This window comes from Perissodus microlepis, chromosome 18 (genome assembly GCF_051167445.1).
Source record: "Perissodus microlepis isolate ML-2025 ecotype Zambia chromosome 18, ASM5116744v1, whole genome shotgun sequence".
NCBI lineage: Eukaryota > Metazoa > Chordata > Actinopteri > Cichliformes > Cichlidae > Perissodus > Perissodus microlepis.
In genome coordinates this window covers 12,640,300-12,661,309 of record NC_140478.1, presented here as the reverse complement: position 1 = coordinate 12,661,309, position 21,010 = coordinate 12,640,300, and the positions used below count along the sequence as shown (strand labels likewise).

At 41.0% G+C, this 21,010-nt stretch overlaps 3 protein-coding genes across 3 annotated transcripts in view; 1 reads left to right on the top strand and 2 right to left on the bottom strand.

Moving 5' to 3' along the window:
* Positions 1–814: 814 nt before the first annotated feature.
* On the bottom strand, positions 815–4,314 carry rbp1.1 (retinol binding protein 1, cellular, tandem duplicate 1). Its single transcript, XM_084912577.1, has 4 exons — positions 4,085–4,314; positions 3,716–3,894; positions 2,945–3,046; positions 815–1,420 (listed from the first exon to the last, which is right to left on the bottom strand). Exons 1-4 carry the CDS (start codon positions 4,155–4,157, stop codon positions 1,370–1,372), a joined length of 405 nt encoding a protein of 134 aa, XP_084768703.1. The 5' UTR covers positions 4,158–4,314; the 3' UTR covers positions 815–1,369.
* A 2,208-nt stretch (positions 4,315–6,522) lies between these two features.
* nmnat3 (nicotinamide nucleotide adenylyltransferase 3) lies at positions 6,523–17,340 on the bottom strand. Its single transcript, XM_084912574.1, has 5 exons — positions 17,253–17,340; positions 14,031–14,176; positions 11,665–11,848; positions 9,672–9,733; positions 6,523–7,224 (listed from the first exon to the last, which is right to left on the bottom strand). Exons 2-5 carry the CDS (start codon positions 14,140–14,142, stop codon positions 6,809–6,811), a joined length of 774 nt encoding a protein of 257 aa, XP_084768700.1. The 5' UTR covers positions 14,143–14,176; positions 17,253–17,340; the 3' UTR covers positions 6,523–6,808.
* A 2,102-nt stretch (positions 17,341–19,442) lies between these two features.
* Positions 19,443–21,010, top strand: part of clstn2a (calsyntenin 2a) — a 171,682-nt gene continuing 170,114 nt past the window's right edge. Inside the window, exon 1 of the mRNA XM_084911287.1 lies at positions 19,443–19,644. Within this exon, the coding sequence (XP_084767413.1) occupies positions 19,572–19,644 (73 nt within the window). The 5' untranslated portion in view covers positions 19,443–19,571. The remainder of the gene's footprint in view (positions 19,645–21,010) is intronic.

The window sequence follows — 21,010 nt, the reverse complement described above, 5'->3', positions numbered from 1 at the left end:
TTATAGCTTAAAGAGGATTGGCAGTGGCAGTTATTTCTGAGGGGGAGGACGTGCTTTCTGCGGTCACTGACGGAGGTTACCACAGGCACATCTGTGGGCATCCACGTTAAAGTGTACCATCACCATCGCTCTCAATGCACATGTGTAGCCAGGAGAGGCTATTCTGTTTTCAGTGCTAACACTGTTTGGTCTGTTTCAATGGCAAACTCAACCACAGCATTTGAACTTTGAACAGGTTTGAAGGTTAATAAAGTTCAACCCAACCTTTTTGTTTTCCAGAGATCCCCTCCAGAAGGTTTAATGCTACAGTATAATCACATTGAGGCACATATAACTGAAACGCAGACTTAAAAAGAGCCCACCTTCAGCAGATGACCAACAAATTTATTGAGAATAAACACGCTTCTCTGGTTTTGTGTCGACACCTCACTCCTTCATAAAATAACTTTTTTTAAACCACCCAAAGCAAGAGGACATAAATCAATAACAGCTCCTCTGAGGAATGATAAGTCAACAGAGCTTGCAGGTATACGCTGGTGAGGTGCCTGTGTGTGAATGCACAACAAGCAGCAGGAAGGAGTCAAAAGAGCAGCGCGATCAGAAGCAGCAGCGAAGAATGAGCAAGTGAGTTTCACAGCATGTATAGATTATGCCCAATTGGTAATGACATGGCACAAAGCGAGGTGACAGATTAAGTGATTCAAAGCTAAATGTGACCTGAGCTGTTTGGTTCATTCGCAAGAGGAAGCAAAGAGATTTCTCTCGCATGGGAAGAGAGGTATTTTCATCTCAAAAGAGCTTCTGATACACTGGATGGTTTAGAACGGCTTCATTTATTGATTGATTCAACTTTCACAGCCACAGTCTTAAAGGAACTGGGACAAATACATGTAACATTTTTATTCTGGAGACTGAGCATCTCAGCCAAGTTCTGCTCTTACCATCGTCCTTCAGCTGTAATCATTTACAAAACTAAGTCAATACATTTCTCTTCACTGCATCCACAACATTCCCAGCTGGCTCGCCCATCAGATCAGCTACAGCTATGGCACTTATGCATGCGTCCAGCACATCTACACCTGCTAATCAAAGCACCCACCTTGAAACAAATACACAGTATTGGATTTTGTGGTGTTATATGTCAACTTGCCCATTTGTGCTACAAAGAAATTCCTTTGGCAAAGTAAGGCAACAGCATGATGGAACAGAAACGTGTGTTTGGTGAATTCACTACAGTAACATGAACACACGGACAGGCCGGAGGGATAAAAGGAAAGTCGGACTGTATGTTAGAGGAAGAGGTTGTTCCTGATGTGTCTCTCTGAGCCAGTTTTTGGTGCGGGCACCAGACTGTTCACTGAAAGCTGCTTTAAGTCTTCTTGAAGACCTGCTTGGAAACAATTCCTGCAGCTCTCAGCTCCTGGAGAGAAAAATACATGTTTGATATGTTTATTCAGACATGTGAAAGACTCAGAACGTAATGCTGACCAATGAGAACCTCTAAGCAGTAGATGGACAAGGATTAGTGTCATCATTAACCAGAAGTAAGTGGTGTTTCTTTACTTTAATCATAAAAAGTGATACAAAAAATTACCAACTTGTAGTTAGTAAGGGGGGAGGGGCTAAAAACATCAGAGCTATCACAAACACTGGCATTCAAGGTCACATTGAACCCTGTGGCCGATTTAGAATCACCAGTTAAAATAACATGCATGTCTCTGGACTGTGGGGAGACGCAGGTAAGAACCCATGCAGGTACAGGGAGAATGTGAAAAAACTCCACACAGAAAGGTCCCTGCAGGCCGGTGGATTCAAACCCAGGACCATGAGGCATCACTGCTAACCACTGCACTACTACACGCCGCCCTAAAAAAAATTAAAATTTAAAAGAAAAGAAAAAAAACAAGGAAAAAAGATGTTCAAGCTTTAAAAGTAAAAGAAAAATAATACCCTGTAGTTTATTTCATTTTAAAAAGACCTATCAAGTTCTGCCAAGATAAGCACGTAAACATGAAATATGGCAGCACTGTGGACTATTGCAAGATATAAACGAGAAGAACAAAGCGGTCTCTCTAATCACGACAATCACTGATGTTGTTTTATTTTATTGATCGCAGATTATTTATTTTCCCAAAGACATGGGTGAATCTTATTGACCCACAAAAGAACACTGAATCCTTCAAATGACCTGAAAAAAGTCGCCCCTCTTTACACTGAATTAATACACATTTCCAGTTGCAGTTCATGTGTCAGCCACCAGGGGTCTCTGTTGCTCTACACTCAAAGCGGCTCTGGGGCGCTCTCCACTAATACTGTAACTAATTTCAGGGAAGCTGATTGAAAACATCTGCTAGCATCACTTAAACCAAATAACTTGGCAGATTCTTTTTTGTTTAGCTTTGATGGCCGTAATCATACACAGGAAAATCTGATAATGCTGTGCTAATGAAAACACTAATGGGCTACTTATTGCGTTAATGTATTTTCAGATGCAAATGCGCTTTAACAGATTTTATAAAAGCATTTATGATGCATTTGTTGGCTAACTCGAAGGCTCTGCTCCTAATGACTGACAGAGGTGCCAACTACAGGAGTAGAAGAATTTGGATGGCTTTTAATTTCACAGTATGCACACATTTTTATTTTATTTTTTTTTAATCATGCAGTTTGCATCTGGAGGGAACACTTGGGAATCAAATATGTGAGCAGAGCTATTTAATTAAGTGGAAATAATTATTTGGCTGTGAGTCAGTTGTGTAACTGTCAGAAATCCTCCATACAGACTGTAATGTTACTGCAGCTTGAGCTGGTAGTTAATTCATACTAGAGTCCCACATAAAAATCAATGCTCTTCACATACAGCGCTGAGAGGCATTCTGGATTTGGATTAAAGTGTCTAAATTGAATGTATTAATATTCATGGCAGGGACTGATGTTTTCTTACCAGATGAAGCTCATCTTCCTCCACCCAGTGGGTCCAGCCTCTCCCTTCGATCTCTCCCTTCTGCACACACACCAGCCTGTCCCCCTCCCAGGTGATGGTGGTCTGCAAGACATCACAAGACAGAGAGAGAGAGAGAGAGTGAAAAAAGCACGAGGCATCAGGGAAGGATCTCTTACTACTCTTAAAACAGAGCATATTGATTTTAGTATGCAGAATACAATAAGCTGAATGAGTGACCCAGTTCTCACCATTTCCCATAATTATTCAGATAGATCTTTACACACAAACATGTGAATTTCCCTCTTAGCGGCATTCCAAACAGCTTAAAGCTTAACTAAAATCAGCCTATAAGCATACAAAAAAAGGGCTTTCCATGGGGACCACAAATAATCTGTGATCCTATTCAGCAGTCAGTGACATAATCTGATTAAATATGAGTTCTATCCTCGACCAGTTCTTTCCATGCAGCATTTGACATTGTTCCTTTTTACAACAAGTTATAAGAGTTTGTAAAAAGTTGGAGGAAACTTTTATGAGTGGGTAGATTTTTTTTTCTGCTATTGTATAAAACAACCAGTTCTTGCAACACCATGTGCTCATTATGCTGAAGGGTGGAAATCATTTACACGCCCACAGAATCTGCACTCCTGTGTGTCACTGCCCAAGATCCCAACACCTGGCAGCAGTGTGGTTCATCTGTGATGTTTAGCTAAAGTCTCAGCAGGTTCCTAACTACAGATGCATTTAAGTACAAAAAGTGAAAAATCTTACCATGCATTTCCTGTCGTCCACTCCAGACAGATCCTCCTCAAACTCTTGGCCCACGTAGAAATCCATGTTGTAGTTTTTGAAGGTGCTGAGAGTCTTGATGATTATGTGGTCGCCCTCGTGAACGATGTCCTTGTCAGGCTTCAGCAAGGTGGCAATTTTCCTGATGGCAACGTTTACATCTGGCCCGTGAGCAAAGTGACAAAAAATGAATTGAAAACAAAGAAGCAGTGAGGTTTTATGCATATATGGACACAGACAGATTGTGTAAAGTTCAGGTTTATAATTTCATCATTGCTTTTTCGAGCTGTACATTTGTGATCTGTGCCTTCCTTCTCTGGGCTTGACTCCCTGCTGAACTAATAAACTCACCCAGAGCTTTCAGATACTCCTCGAAGTTATCATTGGAAATCATTTTCCAATATCCGGTCAGATTGGGGACCATGTTGGCTGTTCCTCTGCTGGTTTCTTCACTTCCAGAGAATGAGGAGGTCTGTTGTGGACATCTGCTGGGGGATGGAGTGCAGAAAACACTCTCAAAAGCCCCAATTTAAACCAAACTCATTTTAATCCGATTACCCTGCTGGGTTTCACTTCTTTTTTTTTTAAACGGAAAATGTTGCTGGCACCTCCCACTTCCCTCCCAATGCCAACACCACGTAATCTCTCAATCCTCACCACGCTTTTACTGTGCTGGGAACCAGTGGTATGCGTGATCTACATAATGTAAACACTTGTGTGCCTTATGTTGGAGAATGCTTACGTGTTTAGGTGGGATTAGGATCAATACGCCTCCTCTATTAATTGACACAGGCCTGTTTATTTATGAAGCCACGTGTGTCAGATTTGGCCTGAAAGCTGATTCTTTTGTATAAAATGAGGCCTGCTTCACTGATGTTTGAATCAGTTTTTTCTTTTTTTAAAATTAAATATCGGAGCCATCGACAGTCAGACTAAATGAGTACAAAAGAAATCACTCAGAGAGCAAGTGAAAATGGCTGAATGGAGCATGCTAAGAGGATAATATTCACAGCACAAAAGCAGAATCACCTGAGCTTAAAATGATCCAACTCAAACAATTATCTGTGGCACAATATGTCTGTCACATCTTCTGTCTCGCCTAAATAACTCAATTAATTTGATAATCTCTCTTTTGGGCAGCGCGCTGCAGCCAACACACCGCCTAAATCCTTTGCTGACTGAAAGACAGGCAAAGACACACACCATCATCATAATCGCCACTATTTAGTATCAATGGAATAGCAGCGCTTTCAGCCATTGGTCTCAGTGAGAAAACACCTCCCGTAACCGAGCAACTGTCAGGATTACTTTAAATCCTTTGGTGGAAGAAACGCGGGCCTCACAGACACAGTGTGTGGATGACAATGGTGAAAATGAATAGAGCCAAGACTGAATCGCTGTTGTTAGGAGAGGCAGCTGCTGGGTAGAAACACCCACAGTGACACTCACATAAGAAATACGAATCAAAGAAGAAGAGAAAAGATGCAGATTCAAGTCTACTTACCTGGAAGCCTAGCAACTAAGATGTACACTCACTGGCCACTTTATTAAGTATTTACTAGCTTACTAGTACAGCTCTGGACCTCCTTTTTGCCTTCAGATCTGCCTTAATTCTTCATGGCACAGATTAAACAAGGTGCTGGACACCTCAGAGACTTTGTTTCATATTGACATGAAAGCATCACACAGCTTTGCTGGCTGCACATCAATAATGTCAATCTTCAGTTCCACCACATCTCAACGGTGCTCTATTGGATTGAGATCTGGTGACTGTGGAGGTTGTTTGAGCACAGTGAACTTATTTTCACGTTCAAGAAACCAGTCTGAAATGATTTGAGCTTTGTGACATGGTGGGTTATCCTGCTGGAAGCAGCCAGTAGAAAATAGGTGTACTGTGGTTATAAAGGGATGGACATGGGCAGCAGCAGTATTCAGGTAGGCTGTTGCATTTAAATGATGCTCAGTTGGTACTGAGGGGCCTAAAGTGTGCCAAGAAAATATCGCTGGCACAATTACACCACCACCACCAGCCTGAACTGTTCATATAAGAAAGGACAGATGCATCAGGATGCAAGGAGACTGGAAAAACTGGTGAGAAAAGCTGTCTGTGTAACTGGAGCCACTTGAGATGGTTGGAAAGATGCACACTAAAGATCTTAGAAGCCATTCTCAACAACTCTGATCGCCCACTTTACAACATCTCTATGGAAAAAAAAGATTCCTCTCCCTTCATTGTAAAATATAGAGACAGAGAAAGTCATTCGCACCCACAGCCAACGGGCTTTTCAATTCTCATACAAATAGCAGACGAGCCAACGCAGACATGCGAATTTCCCTCTGGGATCAATGAAGATGTTCTTATACGTCTTATTCTACATGCCTAAATGCATCATGTAGCTGTCATGTAATCGGTTAATAAGATATTTACATTAATGAGCAGCTGAACAGCTGTGAATCAAAGTGTATTCTTGTGATATGTGAAGCACATCATACTTTATTCATGATTTCTTTTCTTTTGTGTCTGAACTTGCGTTTAAAAAATAATAATTTTTCATATTGAATTGTCTTGACTTTCTTTGTTAAAGTGAGTGTATCTGTCTCTATGTCAACAAATGTTTGTGAACTGTGTAAACATCTGGCACATAGATGGGAAATAAGACTTCAATATAAAAGTCTTTTTAAATGTTTTAAATAAATAAATACCCCAGCAGTCATTTTACAGCCTTTTTTTGTCGCGTGTGTGTTTGTGGGACTTGGGCCGACAAAAGCATAGAAAAATAAAATAGTCATGCGGGAATACAAAAAATATTTTATTTGAATTAATAGAACTGCCATCAAGTCCAATGAGTAAAAACACTGAATGGTGAAAAATCTCTAGGAAAAAATGTAGGATGAAGATGTGGCTCAGTATTTGCATCACTTCTGAAAACACCATGTCTATGTTTGGATGCTTCTTACTAAAAAAAAAGAAAATAAGTTAAAGTGATGCCTGGAAAACACACTTAGGCCAACAGAGCTTCCATTCCCTGCAGAGAAGCACTCATCTGTGAGTGAATTCACCCTTCGAGGGCTCCATCAGTCGTCTAGACTCTTTACCGGCTCTTGTGCCTGCTTAACGAGCGGCCTCAGCACCGCGCTCTTATTTCTCATCTCGCTGTCTTCAGTGTAAAGGTTGTGCCGGTGAATATATTCTAACACAGAGTCTGGAAGCAAGTACTTCACACTCAGACCCCGTCTCAGTGCCCGGCGGACCTCCGTGGCGCTCGTCTCGTTCTTCACCCACTCCCTCACGTGGAAAATGTTGTGCCTGCGGTGGGACAGCAGGTCCGACTCGTGCACGGCCCGCTCGGGCTGCAGCTCCCCTCGACTGACGCAGACGAGGCCAAAATGCCCGACCAGCTCCTCGACGTGGTCGTCCCGCCACAAGCCGGGGATCTTGAAGGTGTCTAGGAAATCTGCCCCACACAGAAGCTTCAGCTGGGGAGAGAGATCTGAGTGGGGTGGCAGAATAAAACAGAGAAGATGACTATTTACACACTTTCTAACCAGTTTTTATGATAAAACAAAAACAACGATAAAACACGGTGTGACAAATATAACAAACTTAGTTTAATTTCCCTCCAGAGATGGCTTAAAATATGCAAGGGTCTATTTCAACCCCTCCAAATTCATTGTTTTTATATCCATCTACACAATTTTAATCATCTTCCAGCACTATTGGTAATATGTTGTCCTGCAGCTGGATATGCCAGTCCTCTTTCTGAGCAATCACAACAGCAAAGAGTGACACAATCCTCATGTGCTCCTCTTTTTGAATACAGGGACAGAGTTCAGTGGGTTCTTGCCAACTGCGTAGTCCACAACCAAGCTTAAAAAAAGAAAAAAAAGTACTTTACTGAACTGCCTCCTCGAAGAGTCCACACACTAATAGGAAGCAAAATGTAAAAATTGAAGGCACCAGTGATGTGAATATCAAAGAAAAAGAAAGTGAACATTTTGCGCCTGGACAGGGCAAATAAAATGCACAACATGACTAAAACGGACTTGTTCCACAAATTACACAACTTAGATATTCATATCACTCGAGGCTTAAGAAAATTATAACAAGACTAATTATTCTAGGAATTCAGCTTTCACATTAAAAACTTAGAAGGTTTGCATAACCCTGATAAACTGCAATAAAAAGGAGACTGAAGCAGCAGGCTTTTTTTCTATTAGATTTCACGAGTTTCTGTGTTCATTTTTATTTTTTGTTTCTCACAAAATGTGTCATCTTTATATAATGTGGTGTGCAAAAGCAGTAAACCCCAGAAGGCATCCCTGTAAATGCACCGTTATAAATCAAAGTTAATCCATGAAAATGGGCTAAGAATTCTAATTGGCTAGCTTTCATTTATAAGATCTCTCTATCTATCTATCTATCTATCTATCTATCTATCTATCACCATTTCTAGTAGCAAAGTCAGCATACTAACAGACTGACAATAAAAAATTCAACATCTTCATGTTTAACAGAAGAACACAAAGCCCAGCTGATGCAGAGGGCTGACATGAATGTTTCACTCTTCAAAGATACTACAAGTTTCACTTTGAGCTGACGGTGGAAGAGTCTACGAATCATTAATACTACAGCAACACTAGTGAAAACAGTAGTGGGAGAATGCAGCATGACCAGATTTATTGCAGTTAGGTGCAATATGGCAGCCTCGCTTCTGTCAGTTTGTCCCAGGGCAGCTGTGGTTACAACTGTAGCTTGCCTTCACCAGTGTATGAATGTGAGAGTGAATGAATAGTGGTATTGTAAAGCGCTTTGAGGGGTCCCGAAAAGCGCTATATAAATGAAATCCCTTATTATTATTATTATTATGAACTTGTGATCTTGGTTGCCCCGAAGACGAGGACCAGGTCTGCAACTACTCACAGTCTACTGCCATCTTTCAAAGCAACTTTGGTTCGTCAAGACGGCAATAAAACAGCAATAAGACTGCTATCCGTTTGTAACTGGATGGGCCCAAGTTCACAATTAGATGCAATCTATTTTGACAATTTGGCAGTTAACTGTGATAAATTGCCAAAAATCACCAATCTGCATACACAAAAAATCCAATTAAACACAAATTCATTTAGAAAAGTCTTGAATGAAGGAGCAATAGTAGCTTTCTCACATGCAAGGACTTAATCGATCTGAACCCCTCCCCAGTTGCTGCCCGATGGCAATTTAACTGCAAAATGACATAGGAAAATAACCACAATACAACCATCTGGCAACCAGTCAAGTCGAGTCCCCTATTGCGAAGAGTGTTGCAGACAAGTCGTACTCATTGATGTAGACTAAATTACGTGGTAATTATATGCAAATGCTTGACAGTCTGTCTGAGAGTGACAACACTTAGTCCAAATGGGACCTCACTGTCTGGAGAACAGGCTGCCTCCCACCAGGTGACCCATGCAAATGTATTGGACCTGAAAGTAGTCTACCTAAGCTCAACCTACGGGGAACACGTTATGTTGGTTTTATGGTCCCACAAATGTATTAGTCCACACACAAGATTCCAGTCGGAAAGAGGGGGGAAGAGATCTGAGATGCGCTCCTGTGCAGTCCTCCAAGACCTCAACTGTGCACCTGCTCTTCTCTGCAGCTGGTTGACTGACCAACAACAGCACAAACAAGAGTCGTACCACATACTTGATTTGGGCAGCCATGCTGGACCATAAAAACAGCTTTTTCTCCTAGTCCTAGGAAGCCATGCCATGCTATTTTCACTGTAGAGTGAGGAGCCATAAAGGGACAAGATTTCATTTTCTGCGGCTGTCTTTAAAATGTGCATGTTTTGTTATAATAAAAACATCATATAAATACCTCTAAAAATCCTGATAACACTCTGTAGTCAAGAGTTTCTGAGCTGATCCAAAGTTTGTAACAATAAGAGACTCTTACTCAAGTTGTTGTGCATTCCCACGCTCCGCTCATACTCCTTCAGAATACGTCCGTAATGATACCTGACAACCAAAGGAAAAAAAGAAAAGATACTGATACTTTGTTTTTTAAACAGTTATGTGGTAATACATGCAGTTTTCTTTCATTTGTGTTTGTGAATCCAACCATTTCCTCTTTGTCCTCAGTTTTTCTGTTGTTTTATTCATGTGCAGTGCATCATTCCTGCTTTGTGCAGTAACTTACTGTTCATGCATGTGCTGAGGTAATCCACTGTTCAGTCTAAACATGTCAATAAAGCTTTACTGAAGTGATTAGAAAAAGGAAAAATAGCCACGACTTATAGAAAAGCCTTTAAAAGAGATGAAAACCTTCACTGTTTTCAAAGCTTCTTAAAGTTGTTCTGTATGTAAAAGTGTGTGTGTGCATTGAATAATGTGTGACGTGGCCTGCTCACAGACTCATAACAACAGCCCACTTCATGGCTTGATCAGCAAACATGGCTTACAGCAAGAATGAGACACAACTGGGCGTGTGCGTATAAGTGTCAGTTGTGGTCAGAAGTTACTATCCACTCATTGTGGGCATGAATTTCATGGTAATTTGGAGCTTTTAATAATTCTTCTGAACTTTTCTTTTACCAGGGTGGAACGATTGTACACCATACATCTTTAATGACTTTAAAAAACACAAGAACTGGGTCCACAAGTCTGAATTTTCTCTAGTCTACAAAAAGTCAAAATTATACACACAGGCTCAAATATATACATACATTTAATAAAGGCTTTGCAGTGTCTATTGGCTTGACAAGGGCTATTAACTTCTCGTTGGTCGTCACGATTGACTAATACTGGTTTCTAGTTGGAAACATAATAGGATTTATTGATTAACTAATTAATTTACTAATTTGATTAACCAATACTCAGAACAATTGGAAATTCCAATGAATTCAGTGAAGATTGATGAAAGAGATTTGTAGATTTACACAAGCTGAGAAGGTCTCTAGGAGTCATTTCTACATAAATGTAGATTCAAGAGCATCAGTTCAAACAACTGTACCCAAGTACAAGTTATTTAGGTGGAACAGCACTTTGCCAAGGTCTGGGAAAAGATCTGGACTGTCACCATCAGATAAGATGAAACTGGTTTGGATGACCAGCCTCAATCCTGGTCAAGAAGTTGCTCACACCTACAGTAGGCTAACGCCACCACCACCCTCCCCCATCCTAAATTGGATAAGCAGAAAAGAACGGATGGATGGATGGATGGATGGATCTCTTGGGTCAAATAAATATGAAAATTCTGTCCAGTTAACTTATGCGTTAGTGAGCGAGCAAATACACAGTGGGGCCTCTTTCCTATCCTTTCGCTCAGTGCAGCACCTCTCTTCAAACATATTCATCGCTCAGGCAGCCTTTTGCCACTAAACCGTTCCCAGTTGGCCAATGAATTTAACAGCCCGTGGTCCTAATTTCACCCCATGAAAAAAAACAGACCTGATATGGATCCAGTCTAGTCTAGCAGCCCCCAAGAGACTAAAACCATAAATTAGGCAGGAAACCTGGTGGCACTCTTACATAAACAGCACAAGCTTGCATGATAAAGGGCTCACAGAGGGGCAGCAAAAGACAGTGGATCCCTGTAAACTCTGCTGGTAAGACTAGGATGATCTTATCTTCTTGCACATTAAAACATCATACATATGACATGATATGAGACTCTCTAGCTATAGAATGCAGTTATGATGACAGGAGATATATTTTTTGACTGGAAATACACAACACAATGTTTCAACCAGTTCAATGTTTCTGATTAACCATCGAATTGCCAGGGACTTACTGACTGTGCATGTAATTGTCTGTGAGGTGTGTTCATAAAGGGTGACAGGAAAGAAAAAGAAAAATTGTTTCAACCATTCACTTTCTTGCACAATATCGCAAGATTTTTTTAAAATTTTATTTTAAAACTAATCTCCAGCAGTAAAGATGGTTTATACCTCATAGTGACCACTGTCTCCGTCCAGTCTGGCTGCTGGCTCTCCCATTCATCAACTGTGACCCAGTTGGAGCTCTGAAGCGCCAGCTCTGCCATAGCAACACGATGCTTAGCCAGTACTAGGCCTTGCTTTCCATAGCTGTCACTCACTGGGGACACAATGCCACCCACCACTTGGTACTGGCCTGAGGGGAGAGAAGATTAACAGAGTTTAACTGGGTCACGACAGCGAAAAAGAAATGCAGCTGTCATGTATAACAGAGATAGTGGCGTTGATACAATTAATGGTTCATCAGATCTCACATTTGAGGACAAATAAGACAATTAATCTCTTTATAACGGAGTGAGAAAGGTGGGTGATCGTGACAAGGTGTCTCAAATCATACTGTGTCATCAATTTTAGAAAAAGGTGTGTTTATTTAGCTGACAAAGTTGGAAACAATCAGACACAGGAGGAAAAACATCTACTGTGATTTCTGAATGTCAACCTCAAGCTAGTCAGCTGATGCCTTATAGGTAAGGGGGTTGAAGGGAAAACTGTAAGAGCATTAATGTTCCTGCACGTTGAAATGCTGCACTGTGTTCAGAGCAGCTTGACGATGTAAATGTCCTGAATTTATATAAGGAGGCTGTGTCTGCTGAAGCTGGGATTGTGTGGCAGAGCAGATAAGAACATAAAGCTTAGGGTGACTAAGCGTTTTCCACACAAGAGCCTCCAAATCACGGAGACGGCCATATATTAGCATTGATTGTATGGGATTCTTCGTACTGGGGTCTTAAAAGATGCAGCAATTGATTTTTTTTCGGCCACTAGGGGGCAAAAGACCTCCACTGCCTGCTGAAAAAAAAAAAAGAGAGCCTAATTTCGCTTGCGGCAGACACAGAGAAACATTAGCATTCGTTTGGAGTTGTGTTTATGGCAACTTGACATAGGTATTCAGCTCTCTCTTCTCCAGCTAGTCTTAAAGTTTGCATGTCTGCTCTTTAGCTCTAGAAAGGTCGTAGGGAGTTTTATCAGGGATTGGTTGCCACCGCGGCAAGGAACAAGACAAATGACAGGGCGACACTCAATCAAACAGTAGATTTAAAGGCCACAAGTGATAAACAATGAGCTAGTCTAAAGAGCTCTGAAAAGTGGCATACTTGGGTTGTAATACATCACATATATAGTACCGTGCAAAAGTCTCGAGCCACCCCTCATTCCTTTATATTTTGCTAGGAAATAGTTTCAGGGATTTATTGAAATCCATAGAATATACATGGAAATGCAGCATATACGGCACAAACAGTTGGTACAAGTCTGATGAGCTTCAGAGTCAATGTTTGGTATGAACACTTTTATTCTTCAACACAGCCTGAACTCTCTTAGGCAGGTTTCTTTGTAATTTCTTTAAGAAGTCTTCAGGAATAGTTCTCCAGGTTTCCCGAAGAACTATGAGCTATTCTTTGGATTCTGACTGACTTTTGCTCTGTTTTCTGTCTAGATGATCCCACACTGCTTCAGTAATGGCTCTGGGGAGGCCAATCCATGACTGATAGTGTTCCAATGTGTTTCTCTATGCAGGTATGCTTTTACTGATTTGCCAGTGATTTTTGGGAAAAAGAAACAAAGCAGTCGCCAATTAGACGCTATCCAGATGTTCATAATTCCATCAATTTTTACTTTTTGACAGTCACCCTTCCGCTGAGACCATTTCTGATGGGGCTTCATCACGAACAGTAGATGGATCAACTGAAGGGTCAGGTGCATCTCTCAGGTCCTGCTATACTTATTCCTTAAGGACACGATTTTCAGATACTGTTCATCTGCTGTAGTTTTTAGGCCTGACATGTCTGGGTCTGGCCTCCACTTGTCCAGTTTCCTCATATTTCCTCATATTTCTTAAGGACACCATACACACTATATGCCAACTTTACAGCTACTTGCTCTTTTGGGAACCACCTTGTTGCAAACATAGTATTTTAGGTCTGTCTAACAGTTACATTTGGTATTTTTTGTAGAATCAGTTAAGAAAATGAAAACAAATGATCTGTTTTGCAACAGGCTATTAACAACGTACCTAAAGACACGTGAGTGGGTGGCTCTTGGGTGAAGAGGTTTAACAATCAAAAAACATTCCTCTGAAATTGGGCAGGTACAGGGACTGGACTGAGTGAGTGAAAAAGCAGTCAGTGTCCAAAGAAAAACTTTGAAAGTCCATCAGAGAGGCTGGATAACTATTACTCATTGCTTGATTAGTTGTTACTACAAAGTCTATTAATCAGTGGGCTTTATGGAGGAGATCTTACAGAGGCTGGTTTTCTTTAAAGTCAAACGATACAGCGATACACAAATGATACGGGGACGTAGCGTTGTCTGTATCTGACCTGTGCTGTGCATGTGGTCTCTGGCCAGCTCGAACAGCCTCATGTGCTGGTTGGTGATTGGATTAAACGAGCCGCAGGCTAACAAGACTAGTGGGACACGGCGGGCGGCCATCTTTGTTTAACCTCTCACACCGCAGTCAAAGAACCTTAGAGGAAAGTGAAACAGAGTATTAGCCAGAGTCACGTGATGGGACAGAAGATGACGAGACTCAAGGAAGACAGCAATGAGAAACAGTCCTCTTCTGGAAACCTCTGCATGTAATATAAAAAGAGATTAACACACACACACAGATGAGCACAGTCTAACCCCAGAGAAGAAAAAAATAAACTCAGGTTCCGATCTTCTAACAATTTATCATTGGGACACCAAATCCACTTCCAGAAACACTGAAAAGAATAAAGGATGCGGTGTTTTTCTGAGGCTGAGCACTGGACGAAGTAAACAGCTACAGTGCAGTTTTGTTTTACTGTCCATGTTTGTGTGTGTAAAGAGCCCAAAGGGAAATTAACACCAGCCACTGCTCAGCCAACTCACCACTCACTCTGCCAGGAATCCAGCCAACATTTATTTCACTTTAAATTAACTTTCTTGACCAAAGTTCAGTGAGTAGTTTATCTCAACATTTAGATCTAAAATATTATTCGTTTGGGATTTCATTCTAATAGGCATCTGTGTGAAATTGCTCATAATTAGGAAATTAATTCTTAAGTAAAGGTCAAAAAATGTTTTTATGAGGTCATACTGAACTCAACCTTTGACAATGAAAAGAGTAATGACTCTATCCTTGATTGAGTGTTTGAAGCGCTTACATGAGTAGGATGAATGTACAAAGACAACAAAATGCCTCTGGCCACAGTTGTTGGCAGCATAGAAGCAAATAGCAATCCTTCTGGATTTTGGGCTTGCCTGATACCACAAAGGTATGCACCACTCTACTATCTGTGCCTACACAAAAACGCACCGTCAGTGATAACACTAAAATCCGTTTTTTTTGGTGTTTTTTTTTTTTGCTTACCCAATTCAGGGTTGGGTTGGAGCCTCGACAGGCTTCCAGTTTGTTTCAGGGATACGCTCACATTCACATCTACACCTAATTTAGAATCGCAGATTTCCTGAGCCCAGAGATTTCAAACATAAGGCCCGGTGGCCAAAGCCTCCAGCAGCTGTTCACAGGACGGCTTTGGAAGATGTGAAGCAGAGTGTGGATTTTTTTTTACTTTTAGTAAGCAAGTCAGTAAAATGTATTATCTGTATCATCTTTTGAGACAAAGATCAAAGGTCAAAAAATACATAAAAATAAAAAAGCAAGTCTAAAAAGATGCGTTTTTAGTAGTTTCTTGAAGGTGATCACTGAGTCCATAGATCAGGTCAGAGGGAAAGATTTCCATTGTCTAGGGGGCCACTGTAGCAAAATCTCCATCTCATTTAGTTTTCAGCCTTGTATGATGCACAACAAGTAGGCCCTAATCACATGACCTCAGGGACCCACTGGGGATGAATGGGTGCAAATGTTTACTGATGTGAGCTGGTGCTTGTCCAGGAAGAGCTCTAAAAGTCAGAACCAGAATCTTAAAATATACTCTGAATTTAATGGGATACAGTACAGCTGTTCAGCAACAGTGTGACTTGAGTACAAGTGAACAATGAATTACAGTAATCCAAATAAATCCATGAATAACAATCTCCAGTTCAGTGCAAACCAGAAAAAGCCAAACAGCAGCAGAGTCTGGATGAATCCTCCTGAGGTAGTACGGTCTCAGGAGCTGCGTATCCAAGCAGGGACATAGAAGAAAAATTCCTCTCCATGGAAACTCGCTAAACACAGGTAACCAGAAATGCTCAACGTCACTTATCAGCCAGTCCCTCACTTCCAAGAAAAGTCTTAGCTTCATCTGTTCTTCTCACTCTCCTCTTCTGTGGTCTGTGTGTACCCAGGAGGGCACCAATGAGGACGCCAAATGAGGCAGTAGGGGATACAAAATGCAAACACAGGAGGTTGAGGCACGTCCTGTGTTTTATTTTTCCACTATCTACTATACAAATGCCTGTTTTTAAAACAGTGTGTCCATGGTTTAAAAAACAAACATTTTCTTCTGTAAAATAATATAAACTTTATATTTTATAACTACAGTACAGCCTGTGCAATGAGCTCCGTAATCACTCATCTGCCTGCTTTCCTAGGTGCTCGGCTGTTCTTCTATTCTTTACATCACTTCCACGTGACCTACCTCCTCCCTCCTCCTCCTCACCCAAGTCACTCAGACTCACTCAGACACTCAGCCAAGCCTTCATCCTCATCTTCACCACAACCAGCATCTACACATCCGGTATGTCCTAAATCCTGTCCTGCTAGGATTACTTTCTGCCATGCTGGGTCACCTGATTCTAATTGCAAATTAATGGCGAAACAAAATAATTTCTCTATTTCACTAAATCATGTTCAATTCTTCTAAATGTTCTCTCCTTACTGCGCTTATATTAAGACATGTCAGGGATTGTTTAGCTTGTTTAGATACGTTTAGTTAAACGTGCACCATATAAATCGATGTATTTAACTAGTAATTGTAATTTTGGGTATGAACAACAACAGTAAGATTCTGAACAGGAAGTCTTCTTCAGGAAGCGCTTTCAAATTACCTGCTCACTATGTTGAAAGAAAAAGAAGCTTTTGAAACACAACTTCCTCTTTGCAGAAAGCTTTTAGTTTGGATGTGGACACTTACTACACCCTGCCTCACTCTGACAGAGTAATCAGACTCTTCTAGGTAATCTGGCAAATTCATTTTCACAGTTAGTACACTTGCACGCATTTCTACAATATCAACTTTAAATAAAGCTATGCAAGCAGGATCTCACACGCTCACTCCAACCCTAAAGTGTGTTTTTCTGTGAATACTCTACAATTCACATCTACTGGCAAGGCAAAATACGCCCTTTTTTAAATCTAAGTTTCTAATGATGTTATTAAGGCAGAATAACGTATGTGTCATAGACTGTAACGTAATGAAGTTAACGAAGTAAGTTAAAACACCATCAACATTTGAGGAAGCTGTGACAGTCCACCTTGACATTGAGCAGGCAGCTAACAGTCGCTAGCTTAGCGGACTAATAAACCAGGCGTAACGCGATTAATCAGTTAAAACAGAATAACAGCACAGTCAAGCAGGCGTGATACAATCCACACAGTGATTAAAGGCAGTAGCGATAGTTCGTTTCATTACCTTCTTTTCACATTGTTGACATTTGGCGAGTGTGTCACACTGATACCACTCCCCCCCTGCCCGCCTTTGGAGAGGCGCTTGTTTGAAGGTTCCGCAGATAAAACCTGGCTGAAGTGCGACCCCTGGTGGATGAAGGTTACAGCGACGGAGCTCTCCGTGGTACTGAAGTACGTACAAGTTGTTGACAAGTCTTTGTAATTAAACGTAATAACGGTGCCTTTTCATTTATTAGATGCACATTAAAGAGCAGTGTTACTTTTTTTGCGCTCGGCAAAGCTCAGTGCTGCTGCATCTGTGGGCAATGACGGCATTACAATTAGAAGCTGACCTTTACAGCAATGCAGCATCAAACACCTATGAGCTCCAGGTAACCTTTCATTCTATTGTTGTAAACTGCTTGTCAGATGAAAGGGGAGAGCACTGTACAACACTAACTGACTGTCTGTAGAGCAACCTGCAACTGATTACAAAAATGGCCACAAATCCCTTTTCCAATAACTCTGCTTTGCAGCGGAGGTACGAGAATAACTTTAAAAGAATGTAAGCTTTCAAAGAAGTGACATGGCATTTAGCGAGCCATTGTTATATATCACTATAAAAATAGAGCAAGCCCTTTCCTGTGGGGACAACTGCACCAGTTTCATATAGGGAGCAGTGTGTGTCAGTTAAAACCAACAAAGGAGGCTTTCAGATGTGTTCATGTTCACACAAATGGATGGAAGTTATCACTGATCTTATATTTATTGCTGTTTGAGGTAAAAATTAAGTTATCGCAGTGAGAATCCAGTCCCCTAATGAATGAAACAACTGTTTTCTTTCAGTTACACGAATAATCTAGCAGTGATAAACTGTTGATAAACTATTGAACAGTTTATCACTGCTAGATTATGCCATGACTGCTCATAAACAGGAAAAAAGAGGACCAAATTAATCCAACCTACTTTGTGTGAAACATTAAGATTAAAATGAGTATTTGTCAATAACACAAGAAGCAGTCTTTTAGTGATGCCACAGTGATTTTCTCCCATTCCCTATACTAAATAATTGCTGACCTGATGGCTTCACTGCAATTAGAAAGACAGCCTGCACACCGTCTTCCCCCTTGTCACTGCTCCGGTGTGACTTAGCTCCCATTAGCCATGGAAACAGCCAGTCAGGAGCATGTGTGTGTAAGTAATTGCATGTGCATGTAAATGTGGCCCTTCTTGAACTTGTATGTGTGTGTTTTCTGTCTTTGTTATCCTCTTAACTCTCCTGAGGTCTGCCCTTCTCTCTCTTGCTCCCTCTAATCCCCAGAACACACACCCACACCCAGCAGAAGAGGAAGCAGGAATATGTGTGTGTGTGGGGGGGGGTAATTGAAGAACATGTGGTCCTTGCAGAAAACCAGTGATTCTGCCACGGGGTGGAAAGTGAAAGACTCAAATCTGTGAGGGGGAGTATAGCTGTGCTCTTCAGAGGCTCTTGTTAGGAGGATACAGCTGGAAAAACATCTCACTGTGGCAGCTGCTTCATTCGATTATAGCTCTAAGAAAATGCACTTTACTTCTTAATTAACATACATTTCCCAGATGTAGCATATCTAAGATAACTGAGATGATTAAGGGAGGGTAACTGCTAATGACCTCACTCAAAGATGCTCGTGGTTGCTCACTAATCTAAACACTTAAATGGTCAGCAGCAAGGTGTGGCAACTGACACTCCAGTGAGCCTGTGATCAAACATGATGTTACATTTACATTGCATTAGTCACTGGCAGATTGCTCCAGGGGTTTCATTATCAATCCTCACCCCGTCTTGACACTAAAATACTAACACATTGACACTCTTCTCAGACAGATCCTCCCTGCATCCCTCCCTTCACATCTTCTGCTCCTTCTCTCTGAGAAACATTTTTTTTTGTCAAGTTTGTCAAATAAAAGCCAAACTGGGTTTTTTTTTTCAACATAAAAGCGTGCAATTTTTCAAAATTTTTGCAAATCTATTTTTAGGTCCGTGCAATAAAGGAAATGTTGTCTAAAAAGATTTTCTACTCCATGTAATTACAATGCTGTAGTAGTATTTGAAATGCTTCAACCTTTACAGTCGGTTGCTTTATTTTATTTTGAAAAGGAACTCCCGGAAGTGTTGGTGCGTTGACGCTATTTAAACGCCAGCCTCTCTCTCCCTCTTTGCTTACATTAACACTGACTGTCTCTCGACCTGCCGACTATCTGTCTCGAGGCCGGCCAGCTGAGAACATCCACGCGCTCGGGAGGTGAGCGAGGATATTTGGAAGAGGACAGGACGCAGAGACATCTCCTTCACGGCTCGACAAACATGCACACACTCGGGGTCCCATTTCTGCTGTTTTGGCTTATCTGGGGCCACTCCTGCGCGCTCGGTGGAAAAGGTAGGAACAAAAAGGAAAAAAAATTAGAAAGCGTGAAAAAAAAAAAAAAACTTGGTTTCGAAAATCTTTGCCCCCTTTTTTGCGTTTGAGTTGCACAAGTTTGCAATGCGAGCGACAGCCGTCCGTCCAAGAACTTCGCAGTCAGGTTTAGCTGTCTTGAAGTTCGGCTGCATTTAAATGATTTTTTTCTTATGAATTATTGGCCAGTGGTTAGCTGAGGTTTCCTGTCTTGGCTGTCAGTTACTGTGGCAGGTGTTCAGTTAATTGGAAGTTACCAGCGTTGAGTAATTTAAAAGAGAAATGTGTTTATATGAAACCACAACGTTAGCATCAGGGGGTCACTTATGATAATTTTAATTTATGGCGAATGGATTTGCCTAATCGTTTGCTTTTAACTCTTCAAATGTGTGTTTTTGTACAAACAAAGCCTTAAAATACATTCAATTTTTCATTCTAAAAGAACATTTAATCTAAAAAATGTTTATTATTGTGTTGTATCAGACATGACTTCAGTTACATTTTACAGGTGTTTGCATGCTGTTGAACTGGTCTTCACATAACCTCCTCTGTTCTCAACAACTGTACTTGGCCTGGATGCCTTTGAAATGCAGGACAAACATGACATTTATGGCAGTTATGTTTTTGGTCATGATTGGTTGGTTGGCCAGTGATCTGAAGATGATTTCTGTCTACAATTATCGATCAGTGCTCAGGGAGGGCAGCCATGGTTGGGATGCTGTATTCCATCACGTCTTCACCCTGTGATACTCACATCTTTCTCCATCTCTCTTTCTCCGGCTCTCTCCCTCTCTCTCTCTCTCTCTCACACACACATAGCTCTGGCTGTTGTTGCCTATGAAGAGCAGCATTGGTTTACAGTTGTATTAATTGGGTCTCTGGAGTGAGAGTGCTGGGCTGACTGGCTGCCTGCGCTCAACCAAACATTATCATTATTTTTCTTGTTTATAAAAGACCTCCATATGGCCTGGAGCCAGAGGGAACGCTAACTAGGTTTAGATTAAGTTGAGAGAATTGACTGTTTTCTGTAGAGACTTCAAAGACTCATTAACTTTTCAAAGGTGAGTATAAAATGTGTGAACTCGGCTTTGATTGCTACGTATATAGTAAATCCAGAGTCAGTGGTGACTATGCAGTGCACGCTTGGGTCGTAGCTCTCTTTTCTTTTTTTCATGCTTTAACACCATAATTTCACAAATGCATGTGAGGAAAAAAAGTAAAAGGTTTGAAAGGAGAAGTTGTTGTCACACAATCTTGAACCTTTGGGAAGTGAAGTGTCAGCGGTTCATATCACTTTATTGCACACTTCTGCCAATAAATCTTCAATGCAAAGTAGACAATGGAACAG